Source organism: Ursus americanus, chromosome 20 (genome assembly GCF_024610735.1).
Source record: "Ursus americanus isolate L20-20 chromosome 20, mUrsAme1.1.p, whole genome shotgun sequence".
Lineage (NCBI taxonomy): Eukaryota > Metazoa > Chordata > Mammalia > Carnivora > Ursidae > Ursus > Ursus americanus.
Window position 1 is genome coordinate 18,521,624 of NC_142146.1, and position 21,325 is coordinate 18,542,948.

The 21,325-nt window shown below is 36.9% G+C and overlaps 1 protein-coding gene across 3 annotated transcripts in view; it reads left to right on the forward strand.

Moving 5' to 3' along the window:
• The first annotated feature begins 1,297 nt into the window (after positions 1 to 1,297).
• The window catches only part of TOP2B (DNA topoisomerase II beta), a 58,387-nt gene continuing 38,359 nt past the window's right edge, over positions 1,298 to 21,325 (forward strand). For 2 of the 3 annotated variants that reach the window (XM_045791631.2, XM_045791632.2), the window contains exons 1-4: positions 1,298 to 2,010; positions 14,701 to 14,871; positions 15,742 to 15,832; positions 17,147 to 17,210. In XM_045791631.2, coding sequence (XP_045647587.1) covers positions 1,948 to 2,010; positions 14,701 to 14,871; positions 15,742 to 15,832; positions 17,147 to 17,210 — 389 coding nt within the window. In that variant the 5' untranslated portion in view covers positions 1,298 to 1,947. The remainder of the gene's footprint in view (positions 2,011 to 14,700; positions 14,872 to 15,741; positions 15,833 to 17,146; positions 17,211 to 21,325) is intronic. The other variant, XM_045791633.2, reaches the window with a different exon arrangement.

Below are 21,325 nucleotides of genomic sequence, written 5' to 3' on the forward strand. Positions count from 1 at the left end.
AGTTCTCCACCTCTCTGGACTCAGCAGGCAGTTAAAATATGTGACCTGAGACATTTTTGTTTTCCCTTGAGAGGAAATGCACAGTTGGAAGAGAAGTTCACAAAAACACCTTTTCCACAAAGCAGCAGTAGGCTTTTATCTTTTTAAAAAGCTCTCTTGTCACAGCCATTTGGTGGCAATTCATGCCTTCAAGTACTCATTTTAGTGATAGTTAACTCCCTTTTAGTCCGTCTCACAAGCCAGATTATAAATGACTTGAAATCGGGGGCCCTGTTTTTATTTTGAACCCGTTGCAGAGTCTGGCACAGAGTGGCAGAGTGTGCATCCAATCAATACTTGTTGAATGGAATTACACTGAAAAGCAGGGTGAGGTAAAGCCTTCTTGCATCTGCCAAAGACTTTGGTGCGGCTATATGGGTAATTTTCTTTCTTAGAAAGCTTTAATGTGAATGAAATTATTCCTTAGTGGGCATTTGAAAATTCCACTGAAAGCCGTTTAAAAAATTAAACATGCCCTCGTAGAGGTAGCTGGACAGATGAGAATGAAAAGTGACAGTGGCAAACCCGCATTGTTCAGAGAAGAGAGAAAGGTCAACAACGAGGAGAAACAGCATTCTTTCCCTGGAACATTCTCTGTGCATCCCTTATCATTCAAGCTCTTTAAATGCAGTTTCCTTGAAACTGACCGTATCCCATCTGAGGGTGAGGGGAGGACAGGAGAGGGAGGGAAAGAGATGGAGGAGGAGAAGGTCTGAGCAGAGGATTCTTTCGACAGCAGCGTCCACTTGGGGAGGCGCCGGGGTCACGGGGCCCTCCTTGCACCAGTGATCTACAACGTCTTGCCTGCGGTTTACAACCGCTCTTTAAAAATACTTTCCCTTTGGGACTGCCCTCGGCTTCTTCCTGCCACCCCTCTTCTCTCCCTCCTCCCCCCACAGCGGCCCCAGGCAAAGAAATGGCCTCGGCTTCGCCGGCAGGGCTTAGAGTAAACAGCACGCTCGGAGGATTACAATCGACCCGAGGCCAATTCGACCCTTTCCTTTTGCCGCCCTCAAATGACCCTTGACAGCAGCCCCTGCTCTCCCCTCAAATGGAAAACCCACAGACACACACACAAACAAAAAACCCCAAGTCTTCCCTTCGGTTGCTACCCGCAATGACGTTTCCCCCTCGGGTCCCGCCCCTCCGGGGGCTTGGAATTTTGGGATTGGCCGAAGGGTTGCGGCGAAAAGGCCCCGATTGGGCGCCGAATCGCTGACTGACAGCGGGGCGGCCACCGCGCCCTCCCTCCCGCCCGCCCTCCCTGGTGTGCGAATGTGTGTGTGCGGTGTTATGCCGGACAAGAGGGAGGCGACCGCGGCGGCGGTGGCTCTGTTTATTGTCCCTCTCGGTGTGTGGATGTGAGGAAGTCGGGGGTGCAGTGCAGCCGACGAAGGCGGCCTTTGAGGCGGCGGCAGCGGCGGCAGCGGCGGCAGCAGCGACTCCGACAACCCCAGCGGTCGGCCTTCGCGGAGTGTGAGGAAGGACAAGGCGCCTTTGCGTCCCCGCCACGTCTGGACGCCCCGGGCTCTCCGACTGCGCTTGCCGCGCGCACCTCCGGGCCTCGGCCCGGCTCGCTGCCGCGCCCGCGGGCGGGAGAGGAGGAAGCACCGAGGCTTAGCCGCCGCCGGCCTCCTGCTTCCTTCTCCTCCACCTCTTCCTCAGCGGCGGCTCTAGGCCCGGGCGACGCGGCCACCGCGCCTCGAGTTTGAGTGCGCCGGGCGGCGCGGCCTCCTCGGCGGGCACGACCGGGCGTCCGTCCCGGGTCTCGGCGATGGGGCGCGGGGGGCGGCGCCGCTAGGAGCACGGCGAGCGGAGCGGTCGGTGCGGAGCAGAGGGGCCCGGCGGCCGGCCGGGAGGCGGGAGCGGCGGCCGCGGCCTCGGGGCCTGTGAGTGGAGGCACCCGCCATGGCCAAGGCGGGCGGCGGCGGCGGCGCTGGAGCCGGCGGCAACGGGGCACTGACCTGGGTGGTGAGTGGAGGACCACTGGGGGGCGGGGGTCTCGGGCGCGGCATTGTTCCCGGCCCGCGGTGGGGGTGGAATTCCGCCGGGCAGTCCGGGGGTGGGGGGGGGAAGGGAAGAGAGAGGGAAATTCGGCGTCCCGAACCGGCGCCCAGTCGGGGCTTCTGCCAGCAGAATCCCCCGCTCCCCGCCCCTTTTCTTTCTTTACCTCTATGGAGGCTCTGGCTGCGGGAGCATTATGTGCACTTGAAACTTAGGGGGACAAACCATGAACCTGACATGAAGCCCTCGCTTCATCTTTTTTCCTCTTTCTTAGAGTCTTCCGGGGCAGTCGGGCATAAGATGATGGGTATTGGCAGTAATGCTTGTGTGTTTCTGTGGGTCAACACTTTTATCTAAATGTGGCTTAAGAAAATCCCGGAGAAAGGTGTGTGTGTGTGTGTGTGTGTGTGTATCGTAAATGCAAATGAAACCATTTCTGATGCTCTGACCTCTCAAAGAAGAATGGATTTGGTGGGGAATTAGTCTAAGGCAATTTACACTTCAGAGTCTCATACGATTGAAAGCACATTCGGAATGGCTGTTTCACAGCAGTTAATATACTGTACATCGTCCATCTGTCAGGGTGGGATTATCAAAAGAAGCGTTCACCTGCGTCAGCATCGCAGGTGAAACGGGGTGGGGGCCGAATGGAGAGTGCTGGAGAGGTGACTGAAGTGCTTACTCCTGGAGTTAAAGGATTTCGGCGCTCTGTTCCTGCTGGGAAGTAGAGGAGGGAAGACCTAGAGAGATCCGATTCCCACGGCTGATCGATAATTCACTAGCATTTCACTTGCTCAGCATTAGAGTTCAGAGCAGGGTCATTTCCTACACAAAAAAGCCCAGCTCAGCCAGCTGACTTGGTTTCCAGGAGAAATATTTAAAAAGCGTTACATTTAACAGGGACTTTCGATGGATCCTCCCTCTTTTCAAAACACCCGAGGAACCTTTCATATTGGCATTTTTATTACTAATTTTTCATTTTCTCTTTGCTTGGGCGAGGTTTAGGGGAGTTGGGTAGCAGTTCTGCTGTATTAACAAGTTCTCTTTGTAAAAAGCATGTTACTGACAGCAGGAAAACATTTTAACCATTTATGTTTGGGTGCCAAGATGCTTTGCAAAATAACTTGCCAGGCTCTTATTGTTGAATTTTCTGAATTTTTTATGTTACGCCAATAATGTAGTATGAACAGACCAGAGCCAGGAGAGATAAAATGCCAGATTATAAATTAGTGGTCCATGTGGACCATTCCAGGAGGGGGGGAATGCATAAATGCAAGATAATGATTTTTAAAAATGGGTGGCCCTTAGCCCTGTTAGTAAAATCAAACAACTTCTGAAAATTGAGTTAGCCAGATGGTTCTCATTCACTATTTGGAAGTGCTAAGGACTGATTTGTGTTTCTGAGGACCTTGGATTCTGTAATGGTAAACATTTTGCTCCAAGATTGAATTGGTTGGCGTTTGACATTTGATAGCAATATTTGAATTTACTGTTATTTAACTTTGTAGATAAATAACTGCTTTTTCTTTCAAGCTCAGTAGCAATCTCATTTACATAAAAAAACTCATGAAACTTAGAGGGTCTCATTTAGTATCAGAAAAATTCATTTGATAATAAAATTGACTTATTAAAGATTTTTTCATTATAAAACTAATATGGGAAATGCAGTAAAAATCGCTTAATCTTTTATTTACAGATTATATCCTCTTGTATTAGACATTTATTAAAAAGGTAATCACTCCATAAGTCCACTTTAAGACTTGATGCTTGCTTTAAATTTGTCAGGTTATATGAGCATCTTTATGTCCATAATATACATCATTGATCATAGACTACTTTAATTTTATGGGAGGCAATATAGTGCAGTGGGTATGAGCATGGACTTTGATGTCAGATTGATGTAGATTCAGATCCTTTCTCCAACACATTGCAAAAGGGACCTAACCTTTCAGTCTGTTTTCTCATCTATAGAATAAGGTTGCATTAAGAATTAAATGAGATAACATATGTAGCCAGTGCTGGGCTAAGTAAATGTTTTTTGTTGGTGGTGGTGAAGTTCAAGAAATGTACACTCAGAATGATGAAGTTGACTTTTATATGAAGTGCTTTTAAACCAGGGTGAAAGCAAATTATTCCTTTGAAAGAATTCAGGGATTTGTTTCAGTGGTCTTCTATTTCTGCAGAGGGGTAACTTTGCCTGCTTTGTTGAAACTGGTGTTATGTTGCCACCTGCTTGTGGGTAACAGGAAGAAATAAAAATGAAATTAGTCCCTGATACCCTTCTTTTGGGAGGGGGATGGGTAATGCCATGTGTTGCTGGTATTAACTTCTGTTGGGATGCTTGCCAGCATGTAATATTAACATTGTCACTGCGTGAAAGTTTACATTTTAATACCTGAAACCACAAAGCAGAGTGGTTTAAGATTGACAGTAACTTCTCCTTTTAGTAATGTATTCAGTTTGTGTTTGATTTGCAGCATCTTAAGCAGATTTTTTTACAATTTAAAAAAAGTGAAAAACATAGTAAACTATTTTGAGTTAATATTGGCAACAGCTATGAAGGCTTCCTGAAGCAAGCAGAGTGCTTGAGTTAACTTTTATGTTCGTAAAGCTTTGATTAGTAGACCCTGTAGTCTGTCATTAAGTCATTTATAATTTTTAGGTGGTTGTAAAAACTTCTGTGGAAATACTAGAATATAGTTAATCACTGTGTGAATACTGATCTTTTTTTCTAGAATACTCTAGTAGATTTGAATATATTATAATTAAAAATATTAAGCATATAAAAAAGTGGTGGCCAGAATAATATAAGAAGCCTTCCTCCTTTTATCATGTTTCAGTGATTACGAACTCAAGGTCACCCACTTTCCCCCTCTTTATTTTGAAGTGGAGCAAATCCTAGAATTATATCACTTCATCTGTAAATATTTCAATATTTATCTCTAAAACAGAAGTGTCTTTAAAAAATAAAACCACAATTAACATTGTAGTTTTTAAAAAGTAAAATTCGATGAAATATAAGATGTACTTTTTTCTTACTGTATATATCTAATTCAAAACATTGCATACTTAAATATTGTTTAAAGATTTGTATTAAGAACTTTGCTTTAGTGGCTCATTATTGCAAGTCTGAACTCAACTAGACTTTCAAGCCAGTTCTTTCATAAACTATGTGCCCTCTCAAGTGAAATTTATTTTTTATAGTCTTCATAGTTAAATTTATCTCTTCACTGTCCCTTGGACATCATGGTTGTGTTTTTTTTTTTTTTTTTAAGATTTTTATTTACTTGAGAGATTGAGACAGAGCTCCAGAGCACGAGAGCAGGGAGGAGAAGGAGAAGCGGGGTCCCCACTGAGTAGGGAGCCTGATGTGGGGCTGATATGGGGCTCGATCCCACACTTAACGGAGTGAGCCACCCAGGCGCCCCCCTCATGGTTGTTTTTATCACGTTGCTATGCATGCTTACCTTCCATCAGGAATGCCTCTTTCTCTTATCTTTACCAGTCTAAATCTTAATTACTCTTCAAGGCTAGCTCAGAGTCTCACCAAATTTTCATCCTCCAGTTTACACTCATCTTTTTGTTACCCTTATGGGTCAAAAAACATAAATGTCTTTTTATGTAACTTTCATGCATGATAATTTTGTCTTAATTAAATTATAAACTCCTAAAGCCAGAGACCGTGTATTGTACCTACTTGTATCCTTTATACTGTTTAGCAAAGAGCTGGATTCATAATCCAACCTCAGTTATCATAACAGATTGTATAATTGACATACTAACTTCCTGAAAAGTCTATCATTATTATTATTTTTAGATTTATTTATTCATTTGAGAGAAAGAGAGGCAGGGGGAGGTAGGGGCAAAGGAGAGAGAATCCTCAGGCAGATTCCTCGCTGAGCGCAAAGCCCCCTGTGGGGCTCGATCTTAGGACCAAGGTGCCCCAAAAAGTCTACCATTATTAAGACAGGTGATCAGGTAGCAATGTTCTTTAGATATAGTCTCAAGTAACATAATAGCAGTACTTAGCAAGTGTAATTATAATTTTCCGAACCGTAGTGAGTGTTCATTTGTAGTTTTAGATCTGTTAATTACTTAGGTCTCAGTAGTTACATGTTACTAAAGACGTTAAAAAAAGTAAACCTCTTTCAGAGTTTTTTAAAAATAGGACCCTCTTTAGAGAAAAGGTGAGATCAGTATAATTATTTTCATTTGCAGAGAAGGAAATCGGGTTAGAGATTAGGTAACAAACTGTTAATCACCTGGCTAAGGCAGAAACGGGGTTGAAACCAGGTTTATCTTCTTAACCATGATTTATGCAGCCCCCCCCCCACTTTAAAAACATTGAAAACCAAAAAACCTGGGGCACCTGGATGGCTCAGTGAGTTAAGCCCCCTTACTCTTGGTTTCCGTGCAGGTGATGATCTCTGGGTCATGAGCTCTGCTCTCAGTGGGGAGTCTGGTGGAGATTCCCTCTCCCTTTCCACCTCACTCTACCCCTCCCCCATTTATGCCTGCACATGTGCGTGCTCTCTCTCTCTCTCAAATAAATCTTAAAAAAAAAAAAACAAACCATAAACCCTCATCTTTTATACCCTGATGTGACAAGATTTAAAAAAAAAAAAAGCCTTCTGGGATATACTTGTATCTCTTTGTACTAACCTTTTTTTACTTTGACACAAAAAGCTAGGAAATACATTTCCTTTTCAGGGTTTATGTATCTTGTTTAACAATGCTTTTTTAAGATTTCTATGAAATCAGATCACGTGGCTTCATAATTCAGCTTCTTCAAGTACTAGCTTTGGGAAAACACTTCTTCAGACTTCCATTTCCTCATCTGTAGAAAGGGAATCATGATAACGGTGGAGCTTCATGGAGCTCTTATGAGGATTGATTGAGATTATCCATTTAATTCCCATATAAGCTCTCAGGTGGGTACACACGTGTCATTTTTTCAAATCATTTGAGATAATTTTCCTATCTTTTGTCTCAGAGTAAGTGAGTTTTGTGTTTTTTTTTTAATATTGTGAAATCACCACAATAAGTCAACATTCATCACCATGTAGTTACAGTTTTTTTCTTGTGATGGGGACTTTTTTTTTACTCTCCTAGCAACTTTTAAGTATTCAGTGCAGTATTGTAAACTATAGTCTCCATGCTGTGCATTACATTCCCAGGACTTCTTACTTTATAACTGGAAGTTTGTACCCATTAGTCACCTTCAACCCTGTTGCTCCCTCTAGCCCCGAATTCAGGGTTTTTGTCTTGTTTTTAGAGCCCATGTATAGGTAAGATCATACAGTATTCGTCTTTCTTTCTTTGACTTATTTCATTTAGCATAATGCTCTCAAGTTTCACTCATATCGCAAATGGCAAAAGTTCCTTCGTTTTTTATGATGGTATTCTTGTGTATGTGTGTGTATACCACATTTTCTTTATCCACTTATCACTGGATGCTTAGGTTGCTTGTGTGTTTTGGGTCTTGTAAATAATGCTTCAGTGAACATGGGGGTGCATATATCTTTCCAAATAAGTGTGTTTTTTTCTTCAGATAAATGCCCAGAAATGGAATTGCTGGATCATGTGGTAATTTTGTTTGTAATTTTTTTGAGGAAACTCCATACTGTTTTCCATAGTGCCGCACCAATTTACATTCCTACCAATGGTGCATGAGGGGTCTGTTTTTTCCACATTCTTGTCAACACTTGTTTCATGTCTTTTTGATAATAGCCATCCTGACAAGTGTGAGGTAGTATCTTACTGTGGTTTTGATTTGCGTTTCCCTGATGATTAGTGATGTTACATGTCTTTTCATGTGCCTGTTGACCATCTGTATGTCTTCTTTGGAAAAATGTTTATTCAGATCCTCTGCCCGTTTTTTAACCGGATTTTTTCTTGCTGTTGTAGGAGTTCTTTATGTATTTTGGATATTAACCTCCTATCAGATTTATCATTTGCAAATATTTTCTCCTATTCAGTAGGTTGCCTTTTCATTTTGTTTATCCTTTGCAATGCAGAAGCTTTTTAATGTGATATAGTCTCATTTATTTTTGCTTTGGTTGCCTTTGCTTTTCGTGTCACTTTCAAAAAAAAATCATTGTCAAGACCTACATCAAGGAGCTTCTATACAAGTCTTTAATTTTGAGTTAATTTTTGTGTATAGATAAGATAGGGGTCCAATTTCATTCATGCATGTGGCTGTCCAGTTGTGGCTGTCCCAACACTATTTATTTATTGAAGAGAAAGTCCTTTCCCCATTTTGTATTATTGGCTCTTTTATCATAAATTAATTGACCACATATTTGTGGGTTTATTTCTGGGCTTTCTGTTTTGTTCCATTGGTCTTTGTGTCTGTTTTTATGCCAGTACCATACCGTTTTGATTACTGTGGCTTTTAATACAGTTTGAAACTGTTGACTGGGATGCCTCTAGTTCTTTTCTTTCTCAAGATTGCTTTGGCTATTTGGGGTCTTTTGTGGTTCCATACAAATTTTAAGATTGTTTTATTTCTTTGAAAAATGCTGTTGGAATTTTGATAGGGATAGGGACTTTTATTTTTTACTTTTTATTTATTTATTTTTTAAGACAGAGAGTGAGAGTGGGGAGGGGCAGAGAGAGAATGAGAGAGAATCTTAAGCAGGCTCCATGCTCAGCACAGAGCCTATCACCTGGCTCACTCTCACGACCCTGAGATCATGACCTGAGCCAAAATCAAGCATCGGACACTCAACCAACTGAGCCACTCAGGCTCCCAGTAGGGACTTTTAAACAGTATTAATTATTCCAGTCCATGAACATGGAATGTCTTTCCATTATTTGTGTCTTTAGTTTCTTTCATCAGTGTCTTAGTTTTCAGTGTATGGGTCTTTCACCTCCCTGGTTAAATTTATTCCTAAATATTCTTTTTGATTCAGTTGTAAATGGGATTGTTAATTCCTCTTTCTCATAGTTTGTTGTTATTGTACAGAAACACAACAGAGTTATGTGTATTGATTTTTGTATTCTGCAACTTTACTGGACTGCTTTGTTTTAATAGTTTTTTGATGGAGTCCTTAGGTTTTTATATGTCATCTGCAAATAGTGACAGTTTTACTTCTTGCTTTTCAATTTGGATGCCTTTTAGAGAAAGTGTATTTTTTATTTTCACAGTGGACATTTAAACATTCCTTATGATCTTAAGTATCCCTCACCTTCCATCTCTTTCCTTGTCCCTTGGTTTGGGAGGGCATTTCTTGAAGAGCATAGATGGAGGACAAAGTGTTGGTTTTGTTTTCATTAATGGTGGATAGATAGCATGGCACTCTTGGTTGTTACATGAGTGAAATATCAGTGAAAGTAACATCAAAGCATGGCAGACTTGAGGGAGAAAGGAAGGGGAGGAGATGAAACAAAAGGGTAGTGTGAAGTCTGAGGGGGTCGTTTATAGAAGGTAGGAGAGGAGGCTTGTTGCCAAGGTTTTGCTAGTGCCACTCTTGTTGGCTTGGTGATGGTGAGATTTCTGTGCCGATTATGTGAATGAGTGGCTCAGTTCCTTTTTAGCAACAACTGGCAAACCATCTCCTTTCCCCTCTTTGGCAGCAATTCATTCTGTCACAGAAAAACAGGAACTGGGTGATTGCCCCAAATTGCTATATCTCACGTGACAACTCTGTGCATGGAAGAATCTTTTTTTTTTCTTTTTCCTTAACAGAATGATCTTGGTACATACTCATGCTGAAATAAAAAATTTGTTTTATTGCAATGTCTTTCTTTTCTGGTGGTTGAGAAGTATTCTTGATAAAGGTTGAGTCTTGGATAAAAGTTTTAGATCTGTATTCTTTCTCTAGGAGTTAGCCATATTGCAGAAGTGCTTAACATAGATTAATATTTTAATATAGATTTTATAGATTTTTTGGATGTTTTGTTATAATTTAAAAATTCCCAACAATGCATTGTTTAATTTGGTAGCCAGCTTTTGAACCTCAGAAAAAGTCAGTTATGGCATCATATGTGTAAACCACAAAGAATAGAATTAAAGCATTTTTAGATTTGTGGAGGATATTTTCATATGGGGGTTTTTTTACATTTTTATTGTCTTCAGTTTTATGTGGGAATGAAAATGTTGCTCTGATTTCTTATGTTCTAGTGTAATTAAATGCTGGAATTATTTATTACTATAAATAGCTTGGTATTTTCTCCACACAAATTTAGGCAGTAAAATAAATTACAAAAAACTTAAATTGTAAGTTTTCAATTTTATCAAACCTTAAAATTTATTTAGAATGATTTTGGTAATTGATTATTTTTAAGGGTATATTGTGAATTTTTGTTTAGTGTGGAATAGTCACTGTAGTACAAGATATTTTACTACTATGAACATAATAAGAAAAAGAAAAGGTTAAATCATTATTTTGAATCAAAAGACCCCTTCTTTTCAATGTTTAAAATGACCATAATTCAAAAACTTAAAGAAATTTTAAAAATTAGTGAAACAAGGACTTGAAAAGCAAAAAAACTAATACAACAGCAACAAAAATAAATTTAAAAATCAAACCTGTGCCAACATATACTTGCCTCAATTAAACATGAGTATGAGGAGGTTATTACAGTTCAAGAAGAATTTTTCAACTTCTCAAGTAGAGCTAATCACAGTGGGAAAATTGGTGGATTTACAAGTAAACCAAATAAGTTGTTAATGAAAACCTTAATGTACTGACATTAATGTGAAAAGTTTAACTCTCCACCCCCCAAAAATGAGCATAATTCTTTTAGCCTACAGATATCAGATATATATCAGTCTCCTTTATCATTTGTGGGCTTGAGAGTGCTTTTGTAAATGTGTAGATAGGAGTTTGCTGATCTGTTTGTATTCAAGCTAATTTCATGATCTCTTTTCCGAATATTATTAGTAACAGCGTTAAAACCAAAGAACTACTCTGGGCATTCTTTCTTTCTTCTTTCTCTTTTTCTTCTCTTTTCTTTCCTTCCTTCCTTCTTTCTTCTTCTTCTTTCCTAGAGGTAGTGGCAATAAGAGCTGGAGGGAAGATGATCAGTAGATTTTTTTCATTTCAGTTCTCAGTCCCAAGGTGTTTGTATTTATACTTATTCTAGGGATGGGACCATCCCATTGAAGGGCTGGTATAATTGTTCTCTGTCCCCTCATCCCCAGATTTTGATTTTTAGTGGCCTGGACATTATTCAGGGGGCAACTTTCTGCTAATAAAGAGGAGTTAAAAGAGATCATTATTTTAGGTTTCTGTGAGAAAAGAGTTATTAGACCTCTCAGGAGAGAACCTCCTCTGTTTGCTGCTAGTAAGCCAGTGAGCAGTGCAAACTGCCATTTGTTGGGAATGGGACAGTAAAAGACAAATCTGACTGCAATGTTAATTTCTGTTTTCTACTCTGCCAAACTTGCCAGTCTTGTTTATTTTGATTTCACTTACCTTTTCGCCTAAATTCTAGTGAGAAAGTTGGAACTGCGGAAGTAATAAGTAGGTATTAACATTGCCACTAGAAAAAAGAAACCTTCGTCTTTATTCTAGTGTAATTACGTTTTCACATACATGGGCTAATAAGCTTTTAAAATACTTCTATATGGGTTCATTGTAGAAAACTAGAAAATGTGTATCAGAAAAAGTGAAAATAACTTCTATTTCTACTTCTTACAGATAATTTCGATTGATACTCTGTTGGGTGTATTTTATGTTTTTTCCTATGTGTGTATATATACATATAATTTCTTTCTGATGAAAATGGGCTCATTTTTTATATACTCTTGTAATTTTGTTCACTAAACAGTATAGTTTTAATAAGCTAATTTAAAAATATTTGATTACATAACATTTTTATGTAAAAGATATAGCAATAAAAGTTTATATAGTCAACAAAAATAATTTTTGGTAAAAGTAACTAAAATATTTACTCAGTGAAATATCCAGGTTTCAAGATTTATATGCAAGTTTTAGTAATTATTTAATGTAAACGAGAGTTGACTTGAAATATCAACAAAAATCTCAAAACATGTTTTGTTATGATATTCTATAAATAATATGTTCCTTAATGCTTTTCATTACTTTAAAATGGTCCCTTTTTTCTTTTTCTTTTCTTTTTTTTTTAAAGATTTTATTTCTTTATTTGACGGAGAGAGAGACAGCCAGCGAGAGAGGGAGCACAAGCAAGGGGAGTGGGAGAGGAAGAAGCAGGCTCCCAGTGGAGGAGCCTGATGTGGGGCTCGATCCCAGAATTCCGGGATCACGCCCTAAGCCGAAGGCAGACGCTTAATGACTGGGCCACCCAGGCTCCCCCCTTTTTTTTCTTTCCTTAACATCTGTCGTATATTTAGGAAAAAACATTTTGACATAAAATACTTTATATTGTCAAACTTATTTTTCATATTTACATATTATTCCTAGAGAAAATTTGACAAAGCCATACGTTTCACTCGTTCTCTGATTTTTGAGACATTATCCTTAGCAAGAATGACAACTTTTGAACTTGATAGGGGTATGTTAGGTGCAAGCCAGGCATTCCTTATTCTCAAATATCCATTTGGGAGGAAAAAGTGATTGGTAGTGAGGGGACATGGGAGAAGTTGTAAATTCTTGAAAAAGGAATGATAACGGACTTTATCTTTATTTTCCATAGTTGTGTGCCCTTTTAGTTAAGTGTAACTCATCAGGGCCAAATGTGGAAGCCCCAATTAGGTAGATGTGAGTCCCTGATTAAGTCTAATCTTGAAGATGTTTTCTTAGTTGTGGGATTTGGAGTCGTAGCCTGGGATCAGAAAGCTTTTACTTCCATGGTTATTGTTAAGTTCCTCATCTTTATGCCAATGATTGAAAACAGTTCTAAGTTAATGGTAAGAAGTTACCTCCCTTTGATTCCATAGCATTTATTGTCGGTAAACACTTGCTAAGAGTGTGATCTTAGTCCTTACTATTCTGATGACCCATTAGACAAAATCAATTATGCTTTTACCTTTGGATTTGTTTCTATAAATAAATCTGCTATCTCATGAAAAGCAAGGAACATGATTAGAAATTTGGAGACTGGTTTTTTAAAAATGTAGTATATTTCTGGCTAGTTCATCATCTAACTCGACAGAAATAGACTATGAAGATTTTATGAAACACCTACTTTCTTTTGTCCAAAGCTATTTTTAATTGTCTCAGAGCAGTGTTAATGTGTAACTTTATAAATGAAAGAATGTATAAGAATATAGTTTAAAATACAGGAAATGAGTTGTTCATAATACTTTATTTTGCAATATTAAGTCTCTTTAATTTTATGTAAAATTTATGGTACTGGAAGATTATAATTAATATTTGAATTTCCATAGTGTTTGTATGTTATAGCTCTTGTCCTGGTTTAGAGTGCTCAGAGGTTATGTATTTGATTTTTTTAAAAAAGATTTTATTTATTTATTCGCGCGCTCGCACGAGCACAAGAGCGGGGAGGGTCAGAAGCAGATACCCTGCTGAGCAGGGAGCCCTGAGGGAGGGTGGGGGATGGACAAGGACTCAATCCTGGGACTCCAGGATTATGACCTGAGCTGAAGGCTGTCACTTAACCAACTGAGCCACCCAGGAGCCCATGTACTTGATTTTTAAACATACGTTGTTTAAATGTAGACTACATGTAATGACTTTTTTTTTTTTTCAAATATTAACTTTAAAGATAATGGTATGGCTATGTGTGGGACCTGAATTAAAATGGCTTATTACTTGTTCAGATTCATAAAATCTCTTCCATTGTTTGTCTTCTGACTGCTTCATTTCTACTTAAGTTCAAGGACTTGTGAAGATATTTCAATTTTCATTTTGTCTAATATGTGAATTATTTTTTGACTGTGAAAAAACATGGCATTATAGCACCTTTCTTTTAGTAGCGTGTCTTATTTGTCAATATTAGGAAATTCCAGAATGAGAGAGTGTGTTCTCTGCTCTTAAGAAGACAGAGAAATCTCCAGACCTTGGGGATTTTGAGTTTGTGATCCTTATCTACTGTAGAAATGTTTAGAATTAGGGTCACCAACCTCTGTTTCCTTGGAACTGGCACAGAAACTAGAATCAGCGGGTACCTCAGTAGTGGGGCACCTAGCACTGATTTATAAGGAATTATTGACATGACCTATAAAAGTGTGAAATTTGAGATTTCATAAGCCATGCTTAGTATTTTCAGCTGTAAGCAGCGTACATTAACTACATAGTTACTATTTTGTGTAGGTTACTTTTGCCCACTCTTGACAATAATCTTCAGTGGCTTAATGGCAGGGAACTGATATGTAGAAGATTTGAGGACTCCTGCAGGTAGCCAGATTCAGTTATTGTGAACCTATAACCTGACCAGAACTCATATTCCTTGAAAAGTTTTGAGGATTGTAAAAATTAACTTGATAACTTACAGAATTGGGAAATGTTTATATTTCTGGATTGAATAGATGTAGGCAGTTCTAGTTATTCCAGTGACTATGTATACCTTAGTCAAAACTGCAGTATTACACTATAGCATAAAAAGAACTGGACTGTCAGTAAATAGACCTGTGTTCTCTTTAAGACTTAAAAATCAGGCTCAGAGATAATTTTGTCATTAAAAAGAAAACCTATGGCATGTATCCATATACATTTTAGCGTACCCCCTTGGTAGGTTATTTAAATTTGATTTTTTGGTTAATTTTAGACTCTTTTTGATCAGAACAATGCTGCAAAAAAAGAAGAGTCAGAAACTGCAAACAAAAATGATTCTTCAAAGAAGTTGTCTGTTGAGAGAGTGTATCAGAAAAAGACACAACTTGAACATATTCTCCTTCGTCCTGATACATATATTGGGTCAGTGGAACCATTGACACAGGTAATTATTTGTTCAATTTTGAGATTAGGAGATGTGTATCTATATCTACTTTTTAATAAAATTTTTGTGATTGTATGCTTTGTAAGTACATGATTTCATGTCTCTGTGCTCATAAGCAAAGTAGGGAGAGAGACCTAAGAGAGGTAGAAATGTCTTCATTTTCTGCTAAAGATAAAAAGCTCGGAGATATAAACTAAAAGAGCTAGGAAGTATAGAGGAAAATGGTAGTGTGTGAACTTTTTAAAAGTCCTTACGTTTATGCTGTGGTTTGTTTCAAATTCTACGATGTGTACATATACACTAATGACTAATGCTTACTGTGGACTTGGCTTGCACATATTATCTTGTCTGATTCTAACAATTTTGGAAAGTGGTACTGTTATCCGCATTTTATAGATGAGGAAACTGAAGTTTAAATAAATTTAAATAACTTGCTTAGATCCCTCAACTAGTAAGAGCTGGGATTTAAAGCTAGGTCTCTGGCTCCAAAGTCATGCTGTGTTCATATTATTTTACTCTGTACTCCTTATAGAAAATATAGAGCATGAAGTAAAAGTGTAAAGTAAATATAAGATTTTTTTTCTATTTTATTTAAATATTGTTTCTAACAATTCTTGGTGCCTTAATAAGCTGACTTTATATATAAGAATACAGACTCAATACAAAATGAATAATTTCTCTATTTTGAAGTTATTTAAATTGAATGTGAATATAGTGAGGTTGAGTGCAAGTGAAGTAGCATATGTTTTTCTACTTTGAAGATCTAAGTATTTACAGAGGAAATGACAGATGTGGGTTTATACTATGTAAAACTGATGTTAAATGCTTTTTTTACCCCATAAGTCCTTTTGAATTTTTTTTATAATGCAGCTAATGTGGGTATATGATGAAGATGTAGGAATGAATTGCAGAGAGGTTACCTTTGTGCCAGGTTTATACAAGATCTTTGATGAAATTTTGGGTGAGTACTTGCCTAAGATTTAACTCCTCTCTGTCCTTTGATACACACACACATCCGTGTGTATATAAAGCCTGACATACAGTATAAATCTTAAAGGCATATCTCTGGCTTCTATGCTGAATATAAATGTTCTTAAGAAAATTTTGTACTCACTGTAATATTTTCATATCTGTGCACATCATATCTTTGCGTTTATCTGTAAAATGAATGTGTTGTATTTGATCAGTGAGCCACAGTTGGTTTGTAATCTTGTATGTGTAGTCATCTGAAGGTTGCATGCATCCCAGTCACCAGGAGGCATGTTAAAAATAGAGATTACAGGGCCCGATCCTTGTAGATTTGGTGATTTTGCTGTGAGACACGTAAAATTGTTTTTCACCAACAAATCAGGAATTTCTGTTGGGCAGCCAAGTTTGACCACCATTGTTCTGAATGATCTCTGTTTTTTCCAAATCACATGATAAATCACAATGAAGTGTGGATGCTTAATTGATTCCTGGGGGATGCTTGCACTTTGGAAATATTTTTAGCAGCACTTTGTAGAGACTCTGGGCTCTGCTACCTTATTAGTGCCACTTGAGGTTTACTGGACAGCTGGGTTGTGTGGGTCTCTGAGCTTGTTCTGGTCGCTCTTTGGGGAAAGGATAGGGAGTAAAACTGGTTACTTTTATACTTTTCACTCTTGCTTCCCAGCTATCCACTTGATTTTACTTTTATGTTACATAGTGTTTACCAGGAACATATTTTTTCTATGATTGAAGTTGAATTTGACAGCTAGCTTGTGTTAAAATTGGTGTAGTCAGTGGTTAATGTATACAAATATATTATCAGTTATAGTGCATAGGATTTAGAATTTTGATTTCTCTAAGGATGCTGATGACTTTGTCTTTCTAATTTAAAAATAACTGATTTTAGCTCAACCTGTGTATGAAACCACAAGTTTTTTGAGATCAAGAGAAAGTAGTTGTTTCCAAGATAAAGTGTAATTAAACTCAATTTTTTTTTCTTTTAGCTCTAACCTGGATTGGGGGGGGGGTTGTAACCTGCAGATGTTTATTTTTGTTTTTATGTATCACAAAATCTGCCCTTCCCCTACCCCCATTTTGTAGTAGAAGACATAATAGTAATTTAGTGTGATGTAAAATTTAAGAATATTTAGAAAATAAAGTTGTTATTAGAAGTTAGTAGCAATAATTTCAATAACTATTACCATATATAAATGTTTATATTAAGTAGGGATATGCATGCAGTTGTCATATATTTATTTATATAACTTTATATATTTTATTACTCATTAAAATATTTAATTTGTAGTTAATGCAGCTGACAACAAACAGAGGGATAAGAATATGACCTGTATTAAAGTTTCTATTGATCCGTAAGTATATTTCAAGTTTAGTTTTTTTTTATGTTGTTTTATTCTGATAGGTCCCAAACAAATACTCCTCAAATGAATACCGTATACAGTTAGTACTCCTAAAGTTTCCCTGTTGTTTGAGATCTTGTTATTTTTGCCTCTTTTAGCCAGAATATACTACACTTTTATAGTTTCCTCTGTCATTCGTGATCTTTTACTCCAAAGTACTTCCTTATGGAAGCACTTGGATGGAAACCCATTTTTCTCCTTCTTTGATGTTGTGGATATTGTTGCAGGTGATTACAGTAGTCACTCAATCCTTCCTTCTTGCCTTTGCTTTGGGAGTCAAGGCTAAGTTATATTATGGATTAAATTTATTTGTTATGGCCAGTATTTGGGCTTTTCCATTATTTATAACATCATTTGTAAATTAGGAACTGCTGGTATTATAGAATATACCAGGCATTCAGCTAATTAGATCTCGCTGAAGGGGAGTGAAAATAATACCATTTTAACTTAGAAATACTACCATTACATTGACCCTGTTTTCAACAGCATGCCTTTTGTAAAATATTGCATTACATTTACATTTATAATTTTATTAGTAATTTAGAATGATGTTAAGAATTTTCTCTGACATGAAAATTTAACCAATTCAGGTATAGTCTCACTGTCACTAATCTAATTTTAGATGGTATGGTTAAGATTAATGTGTATTTATATATGAAAATATAACTTATATTTGGTTATACCATGAAGTTAGCTGTATAATAAAATATTACCACATAACTATGCTGTTGAAGTTCTAGATTTTTCTTTTTCTTTCATTTTTTTTCCCATTTGGATCTTTTCTACAATGAATACATTCTTGAGGATTTATGTGGTAAGGTGCACAGGACACTTATAAATTGTAATTATGCAGACGTTTAAAATAGTTGTAAGGAAATTTTAGCTTCAAGATTCACTTTCTTCTATATTTAGGAAATTGTCAGTTAAAAATAGTATCATTTATTATGCTTTGGGAGAGTAGCTAGTGAGTAGTAATAGATGTTGAATGTCAGATATCCTTAAGCTTTTTAAAATTTGGTATGGAAAGATTCTGAAAACTAAGGAAGAAGGAGCTCTCTCTTAAATACATTCTTGATGAATATGGTTACAGTTACAGTTGGTTCTTTTTATCTTAATTATTTTGGCCACATTAATCCAGCAACATGGATTTAAACAGTTTACATAGAATCCCATCATAACAAAGTGATCAAGAAGTGAGCTATAAAACAACTCTGTAGACTGAATAGTGACTCTTGGTGGCATGCTTTTTACCTTAAAATTTGTTACGGATTCTGAACAGAGTAAGTCTATGTAACTAATGCCTTTAGTGATTTCTTTCTCCCTTTTCAGTGAGCAACATTTTTTATGGGCGTAAGAGTGACATAGATTATAACTAAATTTATTTAGTTCTTAATGACAGTCAGATACCAGTTTTTCTAATTTATCTCTGTTATTTTAATTCTGCTAGAAAGTTCTTTTATTTCAATAAAAGACAGAAATTCATAGCTACTTCCAGGGAAGAAGATGTGAATTTTACTCTTTTTGTTGATAAATCATTGATGAGAGACTATTGAATCTTTCTCCTGCTTTTAATTGAAATATACATATGTATTTAAAATTGGCCGTAGACAAGCATTTTGGGAGATGTTGCTGATCCTTAGATTTTGTTACTTATTTATATTGTATTTCTGAATTTTAACCGTAACATTTTGTCTTTTGTGAATTTCCTCCCATAAGTTCATTCCTTATTTTTTCTTCTATGTATAATACAGAACTAATGATATTTTTATAAAAATGAATTTTAATCCAGAGACATAATTTAAGATTTGTTATTTAAGAAGTTATTTAAAAGCAGAATTGAAATGGGAAGACATGCTATTCTGCTGTTTATTTCATTGACCCAGTTTTCTGCTGTCCATTTTTGATATCCTCTGTTTCATTCTTTTTAACATTTCGTATAGCAGATTTAAAATTTTTCTTTGTGCGTGTGTGTACATGAATTCTGTGTAAAGGACAGAAATTTTGATAGTTAATGGGTTAAGTGTGGAGGTTATACAGCACAGCTTACCTCTTATTCTTTCAATAGTACTCTGTAATATGGGGGTAAAATTTAAATAACAACCATGCTTGTAAAAGGCATAAGAATACATTAGCAAGGGGTACCATGCAGAATTTGGACAGCTATTTTACAAAATTAGAGAATTTGAAGCAACTTTTTACAAAGGAGCTTAAAGCTCTTTATACGATGGTTAGCATTTGCTGGCGTCTATCTGATTAAAAACAAATGTGGAAGGCACATTAACCAGAGTTCTAACAGTCCTTCTGTTTTAAGTATTCTTGTTTATTTGGGGTTAAAACTCTTAAATATGCAGCTTTAAAAAATAGTACACACTCATATTGAAATATGTATACAGATTCATTTTTATTTTTTTTAAAAGGTGGGATTATATACTTTTCCTGTTTTTATTTGACATTTTGTGGACAGCCTTTGTTATTAAGTTACATTGATCTACTTAAATCTTTTTAACTATTGCTAATTATTTTATTATGTCAACATATCATAATTTAGCCTCTTAACAGTTCATGGATATTATTTAGATTGTTTTCCAGGTTTCTTTTTAGCTTTAAATATTTCAAAACTATTTGTAGCTTATTCAAGCACAGTATTCTTTTTCCTAATATTTCTCCGCAGATTATTGATGGAGCAAAGAATATAGTTCTAGAACTCTGAATCATTGTTTAGAGCTTACAGAACTAAATGCCAGATCTAGGAAGTGATACATATTGAAATTTTTCAATGGAGGTGACTTTGATAGAAAGTTCAAGTTTCATACTTCATACTCATACAGACTTACTGAATGTAGGAGATGTCAGGCCTTATTTTTTTAAAACTGTGATAAAGATAATTTACAAAATACGTATCTTAATTATAGTACCATGTATGATATGCTGAATTGGATGAAAAAAATTTTAAAGGTCATGAGTGTATTGGCTTTTGTATAATTCTGAGATGTTTAAGATCTGTAATTTTCCATTCATTGCCTTTCTTTATTTTCATCAGAATTCTTCTCTATTAATTTTAAGCCTAACACTAAAAACTATTTGGAAGTCTATTTTTTTTTTCTTGTCATGACACTTGTCTTTTTTTTTTTATTTTAATGTTTTTTTTTTATTATGTTAGTCATCATACAGTACATCCCTGGTTTCCGATGTAAAGTTCGATGATTCATTAGTTGCGTATAACACCCAGTGCACCATGCAATACGTGCCCTCCTTACTACCCATCACCAGTCTATCCCATTCCCCCCTCCCCCTCCCCTCTGAAGCCCTCAGTTTGTTTCTCATAGTCCATAGTCTCTCATGCTTCAGCTGTGTATTCTGTAGAGAGTGTTTACCCACAAGCGAGATAATCTAATCATCTCCTGAGGTACCAATCTGTTCAATAGGCTGGGTAAAAGGCTTAATGGAGAACTGAAGTCATAAACTGACTCTGAGAGTTAGGATAAATTTTGGGTTGACAAAAAGTAAAATGACATTAAGGCAAGGGAAAGACCAATAAAGAAACGGAAGAATTGGGAATGAACATTCAGGACAAGTAATAAACCGACTTGAAGGAAAAACAGGATACATGTTGCTAAATAGTGGAAATTAAATTCGACTGTAATTAAAGATCTGGATAATGGGCTGTGAACATGCAGTAGAGGACTTTTAAGTTGATCTACAATATTTAAGGACATACCAGTCTAGACTTGTTATTGGCATTTGGAATGAAGAAACGACTGAATACTGATAATAGATGAATCTAAGAGAATGATCAGGAGATCTGAATTAAAAAGTGCTATCAAAATTTGAGCCTAGGACATTTGAAGAGTTGAACCTGTATTGGACAATGAGAGAAAGAAAAGTTGGTTGCTGGTTAGGGAAAGAAGAAGATGTGCTAAAAGCTATTTGTTAGTTTCCTTCCTTCCTTCCTTCCTTCCTTCCTTCCTTCCTTCCTTCCTTCCTATTTAATTTGATTTTATTAATTGATTTCCCCCTGGATATGTGGTTTTAATTAATTTTGGCTTTTATAGCAAAGTTTTTAGTTG